The following is a 15368-nucleotide window of genomic DNA, read 5'->3' on the forward strand; positions in this document are numbered from 1 at the left end:
CATAAGCAAAGAAGAAAATCAACAAAGACTGTTAAAGGTTCAGTCCCTCCCAGGACCAACATGAACCAAAATGGTAAATCATTTACATAAGGTTACATTTGAGTAACAGATTTCTGGGGGGGAAAATAGCACATACAATTTCGAATCATTCTCCAAAATGGATCCATAAACATATTAAAATGTTAGGATATTGACTTTGGCTATTTGTATATAGACACAATGTGTTTAGCATATACTAAGCTTCACTTACACAGGTAAACTGCCCTCCCCATTCTTATGCAAGGAGCTCTAAAATGGAGTGAAGGAAACACACATGTGACATACAATCTACCTATATGTGCCTGCTGAATAAAACAAAAAAAAGTTGTGTGTGTGCTGAGCACGCGCATTTTAACTTCTTTGTCCTGTCACTGTTTTGTCAAAAAAATTGTATTTGTAATGGTGATGTTTTTAATTAAAAATCAAAAAACATACATTAGTGCCAAAACACAAAGAAGTTTGACTTACAAAGTGTGTTTTAGCTATTTCCACTTCTATATTTATAGTAACTGAATTCCATGTGTGTCAGTCAGTGTGTGTGTGTCAGTCAGTACGTGTCAGAGTGTGCGTGTCTCTCTCTGTGGTGTGTGTATTATTCTCGTGTCCTGTCCCCCCCTCTCTCCTGACTCCTCCCACCCCTGGCGTAGCTGAGGACACGGGAGGGGTCTGTCTGAGTCTCCTCCCCAGCAGAGCTGCGAACACTGCTGTGCCTTCTGCCAGAGCAGGCCCCCACCCCTCCGGCGGTGATACAGAAACACGGCCAGAGCAGCCCCACTCTCCCCCCGGCAGAGCTGTAGGATAGTATGATAAACTATATATATATATCCGCCGGAGCTTCCTGCAAACGCCGTCTCAGCCTGTCAGAATACGCTCAGAGTGACCTGTCGTGACCTCTACGCGTTTCGCACTACGTGCTTCGTCAGGAGGTCACGTATTTACATAAACCACAGCTAATCAAATACCAGACTGTGAATTCGAACATATTGGGTGCCAGACGTATGTGTCCTCCAGAATGATATCTATATTCCCGTAAGGGCAACAGTTCTATCCAAACTTAGCTAAAATAGAGCGAGAGATCGGTTAGAATAATATATTCAATAATCATAATAAAGTTACTGCGTGATCATTACATACACATTACATATTTATTTTAGAAACGGTGTAAGTTCAATTAACTCATTAAAACCAGTGGGGTACCTAGTTTGGAATGTGTAAATCCAATATTGTTCTCGTTTTAATAGGTTAAGATCTCTATTACCTTGTCTAATATTGAATGGAATTCACAGTCTGGTATTTGATTGGCTGTGGTTTATATAAATACGCGTACGTGACCGTGTACGTACTCCTGACGAAGCACGTAGTGTGAAACGCGTAGAGGTCACGACAGGTCTCTCTGCGCGTATTCTGACAGGCTGAGACGGCGTTTGCAGGAAGCTCCGGCGGTGGTTAGATCTTTGATCTCAGTTCTTTTAATGGAACTGCCTGCGTAAACACAAATTCTATTTTAAACTAGTTAACACATAGGGTCATATTAAAAGCAATCTTCTACTACAAGATACCTTATGGAGCTACAAGACATATTACAGCCCATTTAAGTCAATTTGGCTCACTAGGACCAGGAGTCATCAAATCTGATGTCGGAACATCACACTTCAAATCTGGTGGTAACCGCCATTCAACTCAATGGCAGTCACGCACATATCAGGCTCGATATCGTACATCGACATTTAATATGGACCAAAATCTATATGAGGTTGTGATTTGAAAGTTGAAGCAATTTGGGCCACCTAGACCTGTGTTCAAGGACGTACAGTGGTGTGAAAAAGTTTGGGAACCCCTTAGTATTTTCACATATATCAAACCTAAAATGTTATTAGATATTAATCCAAGTCCTAATAAAAGATAAAGATAACCTGATCAAACAAATGACACAAAAACAGGATACTTTTTCAACTTATTTATTTATCCACAAATGATTCAACATTCAATATCTATGTGTGAAAAAGTAAGTGAACCTTTAGATTCATTACCTGGTGGCAGCCCCTTGAGCAGCAATTAATTCAACTAAGGATTTCCTGTAACTGCTGGCCAGTATCTCACATTGGTTTTGAGCCCATTCCTCCTTACAGAACTGCGTCAACTCTGTGACATTTGAGGGCTTCCTTGATTGGACAGATTGCTTCAGGTCCTGCCACAACATTTCAATGGGGTTTAGACCCGGACTTTGACAAGGCCATTCTAAAACACAGAATTTCTTCTTCTGCAGCAAGTCTTTTTGTAGATTTGCTTGTATGTTTAGGATCATTGTCTTGCTGCATGACCCACTTTCGTTTACGCTAATGGATGGATGGCCTGATATTCTCTTCTAGGATCTTCTGATTCAATGCAGAATTCATGGTTGTGTCAATGATGGAATGCCATCCAGCTCCTGAGGAAAAAAAGCAGCCCCAAACCGTCACACTCCCACCACCAGGCTTGACGGTTGGGATGAGGTTCTTCTGTTTGAACCAAGTGTTTGGTTTTCGCCAAACATAACGTTTCTCATTGAGGCCAAAATGTTCTACCTTTGACTCGTCTGTCAAGAGAACATTTTTCCTGAAGTCTTGTGGATCTCCTATGTGCTCTTTGGAGAACTTCAGACAGGCAAAGTTCTTCTTAGAGAGCAGTGGTTTACTCATGGCTATCCTTCCATTAACACCATTCTTCTTCAATCTTTTTCTGATAGTTGAGTCTTGAACACTCCCATTAGCCAAGGCGAGAGTGGCCTGTAGATCGTTGGATGTAACTCTGGTTTTTTTTGTGACTTCTTGGATGATTTGCCAGTTTGTTCTTGGTGAGATTTTGGTAGGAAGACCACTCCTAGTTAGAGCTCAAGAAGCTGTGGTCTTGAGCTTTCTCCATTTGTAGACTGTCTGACAGTGAATTGGTGGAGCCCCAGATTTCTTTTGACCGTGGCATGACATGTTTCCACACACCTGTATTATGAAGACCAAACACACAATGTTTCTGATCTTTATATAGGGTGGGGCCTCCCAAACTCACACCTGAAGATCTACCTAAATTATTTAAAGCTGCAGACCAAGCAATATCCTACATGTTTTGTTTCTTTTATTAAACTAGTTCTGTACTATGAAAAAATACTTGTAGCATTTTCAGAGTGAAACTTCTTTGCTGGCGCCTACAGGGTTTTCATGGGAAACAATCCTTACCTTGTAACGCAGGTGACGTCACGCTCCTAATGGGCGTGCACCCGTCGCGCTAACGCATGCACACAACACTACCATTTCAGGCCACACGGAGGTTAAAAACACTGCCGGGTCTCGCCGCACATGACCAGTAGCAGCCAGAGTCTGCCGCAGATACTCAGCACTTGGGGGAGAGAGGCACCCAGAGACAGACACACACACACACACACACACACACACAACACACAGTTAGTATAACTATATAAGTGGAAATAGCTAAAACAGGTGTGTGCCGAGCAGGCGCGTTCCAAGTCAAACGTCTTTGCGTTTTGCCACGGACACCGTGTTTTCAATTTTAATTAAAAATATCACCATCACAAATGCAATATCTGTGTCAAAACAGTGACCAAAGACAAAGAAGTTTCACTTAAAATATGCGTGCTCGCACACACACATTTTTTTTTAAATCAACTCTAAATGACACGTTTAATGTATTATAGTGTAACAAGCATTTTTGTTTCTATAGTAACCGTTTACAAAATCACATCCCTTCCTCTTCTGAAACAGGCTCTGACACACTGTTTTTTGAGCCCTGCCCTCGCTCTTGCAGTGCACCAACTGCATCTAGTGACCGTTTGGTCACATGATCTTCTCCACAGAACTTTGCATCTTTGGTCCTCCTCTGATGTACTGACAATCATTTAGTGAACCCCCGAGCTGAATCTTTGCCAATCGTACACAGGAGAACGGATTGATCAGCAACCTAGCTAATTACTTATTGTGTGGATTGTATTGATGTACATATTAAAGGGGGTGGGAGGAAACCCATTAAATAAATAAAAAATAAAAAGGCAGCTTGGACTGCTAACTTTAAACACCAGATTCTAATTATCCCCTTTAATAATAATAATAATAATAATACCAGGGTTTCACTTACTTTTACACATACCCTGACTCTTAATTACTCATTGTCTAATTCATACATCATTTTGTTTAAAAAAAATAATAATAATAATATGGATTTGGTTAATATAAACCCTATTGGATATTTAAGAAAAGACTGGTTTTGATTCAAGAAGGTTATCATGGAAAAAAAAATGGCATTTCCATAATTATCATTACAGATCACAACATTTTTCCATGCCCTGTAGCTTCTACGTCATGGGGTCGGCACCCTGAGTGCCCTATTGTGAAGTAGCTACGTCCAAAAAAATGCTTGTTGACTTAGGGGAGGTCATATCGTACATGCTCATGGAGCACAAGACCTCGTCCAGGATGATGCCGAGCAGGCGCACTCGCTTCGATGAAACACATTGTTGCAATGTGTGTGGCTAACGTGAACGAACGCCCTCGCATCACGGCGCTTAGATGCTATGAGGATTGGGCTTCAGCCCCACCCCTGTGACGAGACCAAGCCGGGGGACACCGCGCACACGCCCTGTGACGTCACGGGTGATGCGCATCGCACACAAGCTACACGCAGGCGCTGCACGGCTCTAAGAAGTCTGTCGCTCTAATTATTCTTCACCTGCTCTTCTCCCTGCCTATGAGTGGACGGAATATGTCTGAGGGGGCGGTTCTCATTCATTACTCTGCAGTCTTGTACTAACCAGCTATTGGCTACCTATTCCCTAAATGCTCAGCCAACCCTGCTGCAAGTTGGCTGAGCATAAATTTCTTCTGTTTATGTAACGAAGTGCTAGCCCCAAGCACACTGCTGTCTTGCTGTTGCCTTGTTAACCCCTGCCTTGCCTTCCTTGCTCCTTTTTTACGTTGGCTTGTATCTGGACCTCCGCCTTCTCTACTCTTGGACCCCGGCTCCGCACTACGACCATCTGATATCTCCTATGCTAGACCACGGCAAGTACCACGACCACTCTGACATCTCCCTGACCCGGCTACACGACCTTCACTCTACACTCGTTACTTTGTTGCAGATCGGTGGTTACCAACACCCCCAACTCAGCCTTGTGGTCCTGTCCTGTTTGTGGTGAGCACCCGTTACAGTTGCTTGCCGAAGCAAGCAATTTTGATTGTGCCGTGTCACGTGAGCGGTTCGCCCAATGAGGGTGAACCAGCTCCGTGACATCATGGCCGCGCGTGCAACTAGATGGCCATAAATCGCCCAGCCCAGCAAAGCGCGTGACGTCACCACGCACGAGCGCCAGCGTACTTGCTCCCTGCCTGGCCGCAGCCTAAGATGCGATCTGAAGTGATGGCGAAATGAAGATGAAATATGAGCAATTAGAAGTAACGGCAAAATTATGCAAATTACATATAAAATACATGTTCAATTATCACTGTTCACACAAGACCTCTAAAAAAATGACAAAAGTTGAATCTCTACAATTTCAGAGTACTGCGATAGGACTGCAAAACACAGTGCAGTGTATCTGGCATTGGAGCAGTTAGTTGGGGATATTATGGAACAAAAACTATACACAAGAGAAACTCCTGCACCGCCACAATGTGGACCACGTTGAGGTGCTTACTAGGTAGAGGATTAAGGTATACAGAAGAAAAGGAAACCTAGTACTGTATATCAGCACTCAGTCAAACTAAATGTATAATGATATTGTTAAAATACTTTATTGGCAAACAATGAATAAAAAAATGGGCTTTAAAATCAAAAAAATGTGTCAAACAGCACGTGACTGTGAACATTCATAACTTAACTAAAGGTAGTTAAGTAGTGTATACATATGGAGATTCTTGATAGATATTTAGGATCTAGTGCTATGTATATAGCCTCCTATAGATATGGAGAGAAGTCCGTGATGTAACCACCACACAGATAATGTCAGTCCTAGTGTAAATGTATATTCTCAGAGCGTGTGTTGATAAGCGCTCTGAATCAATGGTGACATATATGTGGTGTATAAGTATAACATCTATGCAAAGCAAAGCAGAAATCTGTGTGCGACTACCTGTTAACGTGTGACTGCTGTATTAGTCCCATTCAAACACTAGAAGCTGCTTACCGTAAGGGTAATACTGGAGGAGGCACTCTGTGAGTATAGCCCCTCGAGCCTTATGAAATAAAAGGTCTGCAGGTATGTACTCAATGTAAGGATTGATGCAAACACCCTTAATAGGGTACCTTAAGCAATGTGTTATTAGCCCTAGTAGTTTAGACAAAAATGTGGCTTGGTTACGGGACTAGTGAAGGGAGTACTCATGCATCCTCAATGAAGTCATAGGCAGCTGATCGTGTATATCCTCTGCACAAGATATGTATTGGCTGCAGTGGTAAAAAGAGTGTATAACATTAACGCACACAGACCCCCATGTTTAGGGAAATGTTGGTTGGTAAATGCACTAAATACACCCATATGCAGCCAGACTGTGCTGGAGGTGTGAACAGGTAATGGTATGGATCTTCAACATGCGGTGTATATAGTTGCAATGGTAAGTATAGTATATACCCAGACCCATATACACCCACCCAGTGAGGGAAGTGTTAAAGGGTGGTATACAAAAGAAGCATTCCTAGATGGCTGATCCGTGAGGTTTTTCACGGACAGAGATCCTTAAAAAGGGATATAACCCCTTTGAGCCCCGTCAGCCCAAATAGCACATTGAAGTAATAATTGCCCAATGTCCATGTCTATTGAACCAATTGAAACTATTATCCTATTGAGGAAGTCCTATTGGACAATTATTACTTCAATGTGCTATTTGGGCTGACGGGGCTCAAAGGGGTTATATCCCTTTTTAAGGATCTCTGTCCGTGAAAAACCTCACGGATCAGCCATCTAGGAATGCTTCTTTTGTATACCACCCTTTAACACTTCCCTCACTGGGTGGGTGTATATGGGTCTGGGTATATACTATACTTACCATTGCAACTATATCCACCGCATGTTGAAAATCCATACCATTACCTGTTCATACCTCCAGCACAGTCTGGCTGCATATGGGTGTATTTAGTGCATTTACCAACCAACATTTCCCTAAACATGGGGGTCTGTGTGGGTTAATGTTATACACTCTTTTTACCACTGCAGCCAATACATATCTTGTGCAGAGGATATACACGATCAGCTGCCTATGACTTCATTGAGGATGCACGAGTACTCCCTTCACTAGTCCCGTAGCCAAGCAACATTTTTGTCTACACTACTAGGGCTAATAACACATTGCTTAAGGTACCCTATTAAGGGTGTTTGCATCAATCCTTACATTGAGTACATACCTGCAGACCTTTTATTTCATAAGGCTCGAGGGGCTATACTCACAGAGTGCCTCCTCCAGTATTACCCTTACGGTAAGCAGCTTCTAGTGTTTGAATGGGACTAATACAGCAGTCACACGTTAACAGGTAGTCGCACACAGATTTCTGCTTTGCTTTGCATAGATGTTATACTTATACACCACATATATGTCACCATTGATTCAGAGCGCTTATCAACACACGCTCTGAGAATATACATTTACTCTAGGACTGACATTATCTGTGTGGTGGTTACATCACGGACTTCTCTCCATATCTATAGGAGGCTATATACATAGCACTAGATCCTAAATATCTATCAAGGATCTCCATATGTATACACTACATAACTACCTTTAGTTAAGTTATGAATGTTCACAGTCACGTGCTGTTTGACACATTTTTTTGATTTTAAAGCCCATTTTTTTATTCATTGTTTGCCAATAAAGTATTTTAACAATATCATTATACATTTAGTTTGACTGAGTGCTGATATACTAGGTTTCCTTTTCTTCTGTATACCGGAACAAAAACTATGAAATCTCGCATTTTTATTTTTTAAATTACACATTTATGGTGGATAAAAAAAATTTTTTTTAAAGGTGACAAACCCTCCACCATACAAATGCAGGGCTCCATGTTAAAATGAATGTGAAGCAAAAGGTGACACGGTGTGCTCCTTGGCATGTCATTTCCCAGAATCCCTGGCTGCAGTGGAAGCATTGTATGCCAAGCGACAATGGAGAAAAGCAGGTTTGCAGACCTGTCTGAGATGTGAATGTGCTCACAAGTGATTTTTATTTGCTTTATGTTTTTTTAATCAAATTAAGTGTATACTTCAGGATTCTTCACTAATAAACCAGTCTATGATTGGGACCTGTAATAGTTATCAGATCCTGCCAAAACAGAGTGGCTTCATTTTTACCAGTAATTGGGGTTACTACTGGTTAAAGCAAACAATTCAGCCAGTGCCGATGTTAATACAGTATCATGATGCTTCTGAAGGCCTAAAAAAGGAGTACAAGATCTACACAGATACCATTTATATTACAGTGGAAAGTCTCATTTAACTCAACACTGGATGAGGCCGTCTTCATTAAGAAGCAGTTAACAAGCCAGCAACCATATTTGGTATGGGCATAGGAAGTTAAGCTTGAGAGCCCCTCAGCAGGATTCCTTTATTAGTTTGGTGAGTAAACAAGTTACTTTGTGTTGAAACAGGTCAGGTCCCCGTCATTTTCTACTGGTAATTGAATTGGTGTTTGAGAAAGCAACTTCAGATGAGAGCTGAAAATAGCCAAGTCTCCCTTGAAAATGAGCATGGTCATTATTATATAAGGGAGACTGTCTCTCTTTAAACTTACAACCTTTGCACTGCATTTTTTCCTGACACAAAACAATCTGCAGAGCATCACCGAGTATTTGCATCAGAAGTAATAAGCAGAGGCAAAGCTCTCAAATCGATCGGTGCCCGTATGTGCGAAAAGTCTATGATCCAAAAATAGTAGAGAGGTTTCACCTGCTTCACCGTAGCAGCTATTGCACCGGAAAAATAAGCTACCCGTTTAGCCTTATTTGGCAGGCAGCAGGATAAACAAAACAAAAGACTGGCCAACCTAACACTCCAGCACTGCTCGAGTCCCAATAATGTTGGAGAAACCCATTGCCAGCTAAAGAAGGATGAGAGTGATGAAACCGACTGCTGGGTAAACAGATACTATATTCACCTATTGAAGTCTATGGGGACATCAGATCAGAAATTAATCCAAGATACAGTACGTAAGGCTGTGCATATAGTGCCAGCGACATCTCTTCAAAACAAATGTATTGAAGCAGTTGCATGCGCTTATAGTAGGAGCGATGCGACGGATTGGTCGTGATCGCTGTAAGTCACTTCAATTTGATTTTTCCAGCGACAGTAGCGTGATGTCCGCGTCGCACTGCTGTCGCCGGCACTATAATTATAGTGCCGGCAACAGTGTCACCAGCGAAACTTATCATTTGATTTTGAGCTACTGTCGCCAGCGACGTCACGAAAGGGGGCGGGCCACGGTCTCTGATTGGTTTACAGACCGTCACAAGTGGCGACTGTCTCTAAAAAAAAAAATCAAATAGACCCGGCTTCAAAATTTTGGGTCGCGACGTCGCTGTTACTATAAGAGCTTGCGACGGAGTCAGTGTATTTGATTCGCAGCGACGTTGCGTTGCCGTCGCAAGGCACTATAAGCGCAGCCTACAGTATGGGTGGACTTATTGAACTGTGTGGTACATCAGAAATATGCACTGGGTGAACCAACAAAAATGAGCTCGTACAGGTCAACGGGATTTGAAGACATGTGCAATTGAAATACAGATGTAGCAGACGTTATTACCCCCGTTAACGCACAAAATAACGTATCATTAAGCCCGGTTTATCACAAGTACTCTAATAAAGAACACGCCAGCGTTAATAACGGCCGTGGTTATCTGTACACGGGGACATTAGACAAGGATAGAGCTGGCGCCTCACCTCTTGCAGCCTCCTCCTGGCCCTCTGCAGCACCTCCTCGTAGCCCTTGTGCCGCAGCTCGCTCAGGCTCTCGTAGTACTCTTCGGGGTCGTCGCTCTCGGTGAACAACACCTGGGAGAGGATCTTCCAGCCGCAGGTGTCCAGGGCATGGCCCACGTACAGCTGCAGCCGGCCGCACAGCGCGTCCACCTCCTCCTCGCTCAGCTGCGGGGCCCCGAACAGCACGGACCACATGCCGGAGGTCTCCTCGGGGAAAGCCGGCAGGCAGGGCTGCAGGTCGCAGCTCACCGAGCACAGCTGCGTGTGCACGGCCCGCAGGTCCTGGAAAGAGAAAAGGCCGGCCCAGCTACACTCCTCCAGCGGCTCCTGCTCTTCTCGGGCCGGGTCGCAGGGCTCCGCCGGTGTCTTCGCCGGGCTGCCGGCCAGGGCGGTCGCCTTGGTTGTGCTGTCCTTTGTAGCCAGGCTTCCGTCCGTGGTAATAGGGCTCACCCGTGCATCCTGTGAGAGCTTAGCCGGGCTGCGGGATCCTTTATCCCCACTCCTCTGCCGCTGCGCTGTCCGGTTGTGACAGGTGATGGCGAACTTCCCTTCCACCTCGTTCCAGGCCACGATAAACACGAACTTCTGCTTCTCCTTCTCTTCGAATACGTTGGGCCTCACGGCTACCCAGTCAGACTCCAGCGTGTCCTCCAGGGTAAAAGACATGGCTCCTGCTGCGGCCCCTTTCCTCCTCACACTGCGGCTCTCGGGAAGGGGGGGGGGGGGATTGGAGAAGAGATGTCAGAACGTCCCGGCGCTGCGACCGTTAAACGGCCGCAGCATCAGAGCTGAACCTCGCCTGCGTGTGTCTATGTGCGCGCGGCGGCGGAGTGATGCTCGACCCTCTCGCGGTGCCTCGCGCTGCGGGCGCCGGATCTCTGAATGCCCTTTTGTTATTGTCATCAACGGCCTCGCTCAGAGCGCGGGGTCACGTGACACGCTTTGTTTATAGTCACTGGGCACCTCTCCTCCTCCGCTGCTGCCGTCGGGATCATCACCATCATTATCTCCGGGGTTCTTGTCAGGCTAATCACCCGCCTCCCTCCCTCCTTTAAACGCTGTCTGCGGTATAAATGAACCCGCTACCCCCCTCCACCTCCTACTAACGACGGTCACAACAACAGAAACGCTGTCAGGACGGTGACGTTGCAGCCTCTGCGAGGAACGTAAACATGCGCACGTGTCACTGTGCGCGCGCTCTGCTTTGTGCGGCTTGGGGACGAGCTCGCGCTCCCGCGAGGCTCGGTGCCTGTGCAGCACGGACTGATTGACGTTCCCACTCATAGAGGATAGAGCACCAGCTTATCTGAGGATTAACATTATACCCTCCTCCAACTGTACCTATTTAGCAGCAGTACCTACACCGTATGGCACCTATGTACACTCACGTGTGAAAGCCAAGCCTGTCTTCTACTGGTTGAGGCTTGGAACCTTCTAATTACAGCACCTTGAAAAGCAATGAAAGATTTGGTAAATGATCAGCATGTTATAGAAAATGGAGCATCGCCTCAATTTTAAGTGCATGCTAGTATATACAAATAAGTGAGGTGTTTAACTGGGAACATGATATTTGCATTTAATAAATTGGATGTGTTCTGGTGTCTTTATAGAAGGTGCTCACAGGTCGCTGTCCCACAAGGACAATGTTCCAGGGTCTGTAACATTATGCCCCCTAGTTCTATACCAGGGCTCTTTATGCATGAGTAGATAGGCCTCAAACTTACGTAGCCCCTTCATCCCCACCCTATAAGGCTGAGTCCCCAGTCTTCACTGTGGCACGCGCGCCTGGCGGGGGGGCGGGCGCGTGCACAGCGCTACACCGCGATCTGCGGTCTGGGGGGAGAGGGAAGGTTTGCGACAGGAGGGGGCGTTGCTGTGGGTTTGCAGGGGAGTGGCCATGACTTCCCGCGGCTGGTTCGCCCTTATTGGCTGAACCGGCCACGCCCCCCTCGCAGATGTCGAGGTCAAATTCTCCTGCCTCCCTGAAAACCTGTTGCGCACCGCTGGGGAAAGGTGCGCGACAAGGTAGGGACTGGGACTGGGGGGCGGGGCTTGATAGCACAGCGCACGCCGAGCCGTGCGCTGTGGCGGTGACTGGGACCGCAGCCTAAGGCCCCGCTCACTGCTAGCTACACGACGTGTGCGTGCACGTTCGTCACTCTTGCATGTTTGGCAGTAGGAGTTTTCAGACTTACTACTCCCAGCGGCGAAGTACAGCGTTGACGCTGCTGCAACTCAAGGAGACAACTGAATTTGTGATTTTGTGTGGCAGCAGCGTCACGTGTACTTTGCCAGCCAATGAATGAAAGCTCCATCTTCTTTTTTTTTTCTAAAAAGAGGGTGACGTCTTCCCCTGTCCCGCCTACTGTCGGTTCATTCAGTCTGCCGGGGATGTTGACATGTGCATACATTAATACATTGCAATACAACAGTACCATACATATCCATCCCCAACTGGAACCTGGAACCACAGTAGTAGTGGGCTGGATCTGGCTTCTTGATCATATTGCCCTGACCGTCAGGTACTTTGACAGAGTAGCACCTCCTTCTCCCAGGCTCAGATATATACTCCACTCTGTCTTAGTGTATGATGCGGCCCACTACCCAAATCTTGATTAGATGTTTAGCCCTGTCGAAGTCAAAGAAATTGGAGCATCTAGTAGTATTGGCTAAGTGTGCTACTATGGCTTCCTCCACCCACTCCATTCTGTGTGCCTCTCTGGCAGATAAGGATACTCATATTCTATCTTATGGTACCTCATCACTAATACTCTCTCAGCCCTGCTGAATTTCATTAAGCCCTTTTCTCTGGCTGTGCCATGTAACACCCAGAACACCTACCCTTCCCATAATGGTGTTTCTGTGGTCTCTTCCCAAACTGGAGATATAGCAGTCCTGGCCCTTGACAAACTACTTTTATCTGACCCACTCTAGGTTAATTCTGACAAGGACATATTCTCCTCTTCCACCCTATTCTCCCCATGGTACAGACCTCCCCACAGCTGGCACAGATACAACAGGCATTACATACATGTTATCACGTTCCACATTTTTGCTTGGGGCCATGGGACTCACCGGGGACATGGGCCTAGGAGTCAGGGGTCTTACACTAGGACTGGTGCCGGTAGCAGAAAGTGGGACGAAATGGGCAGGTTGGGAAGCAGCTTGGGCAAATGGGGACAATCTAACGTCTCTAAAGAGGAAACTTTTAGGAGTCTCCCCAGGAGGAGCGATAGAAATGTCTACAGTTTCAGCAAGGCTCAGTGGACCGCGGCCTCTAGCCTTGAGAAATCGGTCTTCAACCATGGCGGTGGCATTGAGAGAGTCTCTCGCTTCCTCCCGCTCCTTTCAACGAAGGAGGAAGGGGTCTACAGCGGACCTGTAACTCACCGGAGCGGTAGCAGGTAGGCCTATCCGGACGGCTTTGCGACCTCTTCTCCCGGTGGTAGAGCGGTCAGTGGCTGTGCTTTTGTTGCGGCGTTGTGCACATCTGGGGCGGTGCCGGCCGGCACTTCCCAAGGGAATACCTCCAGCAGCCTCAGTGCATCGAAGTGGCATTCCGCCGCAGTCACATAGGCGGAAGCTCAAACAAGGGCCTCACGCATCTCTTCTCTGCGGTATAGGTACAAATCCGAAACCTCTTGCGCATGTTTCCAGCACGGATCGAGGTTCCGGATCTCCAGGGGTCCACTGGTAACGATCACCAGTTCCGGCATCTCCGCAGCAGACTCGGGTACGTTGGAGGTTGCAGTGGGCACATTGGGGGTCTCGGCGGGTACCTCATAGACATCCTCAGTCGTGTCATCTGACTCGCTGATGGCGATCACCTCCACAGGTTTCTCCCTCTCGGAGCAGCTTACCAGAGCGGCAGCAGAGCACACCTCACAATATTCTGGTGGGGCTTCTCCGCGGGGCTCAGACAGTAGATTGCTTGGCACTGGCGTCGCAGAAGACACGGTAGGACACAGCTCTGGTGGCAGGATAGCATATTCCGGAAGGCACTCACCCAGGCTGTATGGCCCAGAAGGGAACCTTCTTTTCGCCCCACGTGGCGCACGGAGTGTAGCTCCATACTGAGCTCGTCCTCTGGAACCGCCATTTTGTAATCCACACTGCTATGGGTATTTTCTCTGTAGGGAAAAATCTCCTGGCAGGAAACTCCCCCGTGAAGCACATTACACTTGTAACACACAGTCCAGTTCTCTGCGATATTTTGTGCTTGAAACTTGCCACTAGTAAAGTGGTACCTCCTCAAACGGAGGTTCTTGGGCAACCGTAACCTACAATCAAGGTCCCCCCCCCTCGGACAATACCTATCATTACTCTTACGCCACCCAGTCTGAACCCTGACACCATAGTCTCTTTCAGGAGCTTATGGCCTGCGGCAACTAGACACCCCTTCCAGACGCCCTATGGGCCAGCCCGCAGGGTGACTTAGAACAGGACCATGTAGCTTCTTGTCCCAACCAACGTGTCCTTTAGGGCAGTGCAGGCTGCAGCTTCTGGCAGATATAATAATCCCCTTCACACCACACCTGTCACCCTCTCATCCTTCAGTACTGGAACTGGAGATGCACTTTCTCTCTTTGTTTTTTTCTGCTTGTAAACCTGTCCTGTGAAGATAATCCCAGCATTTTAGCAGCGCCTCCATTTGTAGTCCCTTTACCCCCACCCTAAGTGAGATTTGGTCTGCTACTTCATATTTACTTTGGTGTGGTGCGTACCTGTGAGGTAACAGGAGGGCTGAGCACTTCCGCGGTGGTGTGTGGAATCAGGACAGGTGTACAGGGTGCCTTTGTTCATTGGTTGCAGCGCCTCCAGTCAGCATGGATCCTCTGGATAGTAGGATTGCCCAGACTGACACCTTTCTTTAGCCCAAGACAGTGAATCACTCTGATAGTTGTTTCTATGGTATTTATTGCATTTTCAGGATCTTACAGCATTTACATCACTTTCCTTGCTTCCCCTAGTGAAGGTATTACTGATATGGCTTGAGGCCCATACCAAGCCTTCTGCATGGTGCTCCTCCTGAGGCCTCTTAATGAGCACCAGGGTATCTGGTACTCACTCCACAGGGGGAGGAAAGAGACACACCCACTTTTTGGAAATTGACAGTATTTATACCCTTGGGTTGTGCTTGTAACCCTGCCTCATAACAGAGCAGGTCTGAATACTGACAGGCATCACATCCAGCATGTGACCCAACCAGTATCCATCCCTCAGGCTGACACTTTGTGGCTGTTGCTCGGCATCAAATGTATCCAAGGCTGCAGTAGCACACAAGGCCTTTCTGAAGGAATGAATCCATCCACTGCCTGCACCTAACAGGACTTACACTGGTAGGGCCCAGGAAACTAAGTAACGGGCGGAGGCTAGGCTGCAC

The 15368-nt window shown here is 46.5% G+C and overlaps 1 protein-coding gene across 1 annotated transcript in view; it reads right to left on the reverse strand.

Moving 5' to 3' along the window:
* The window catches only part of JMY (junction mediating and regulatory protein, p53 cofactor), an 82403-nt gene extending 71242 nt beyond the window's left edge, over positions 1 to 11161 (reverse strand). Inside the window, exon 1 of the mRNA XM_075590855.1 lies at positions 9947 to 11161. Coding sequence (XP_075446970.1) covers positions 9947 to 10651 — 705 coding nt within the window. The 5' untranslated portion in view covers positions 10652 to 11161. The remainder of the gene's footprint in view (positions 1 to 9946) is intronic.
* Positions 11162 to 15368: the final 4207 nt, after the last annotated feature.

The sequence above is a fragment of the Ascaphus truei genome, chromosome 1 (genome assembly GCF_040206685.1).
Source record: "Ascaphus truei isolate aAscTru1 chromosome 1, aAscTru1.hap1, whole genome shotgun sequence".
Taxonomy (NCBI): Eukaryota; Metazoa; Chordata; class Amphibia; order Anura; family Ascaphidae; genus Ascaphus; species Ascaphus truei.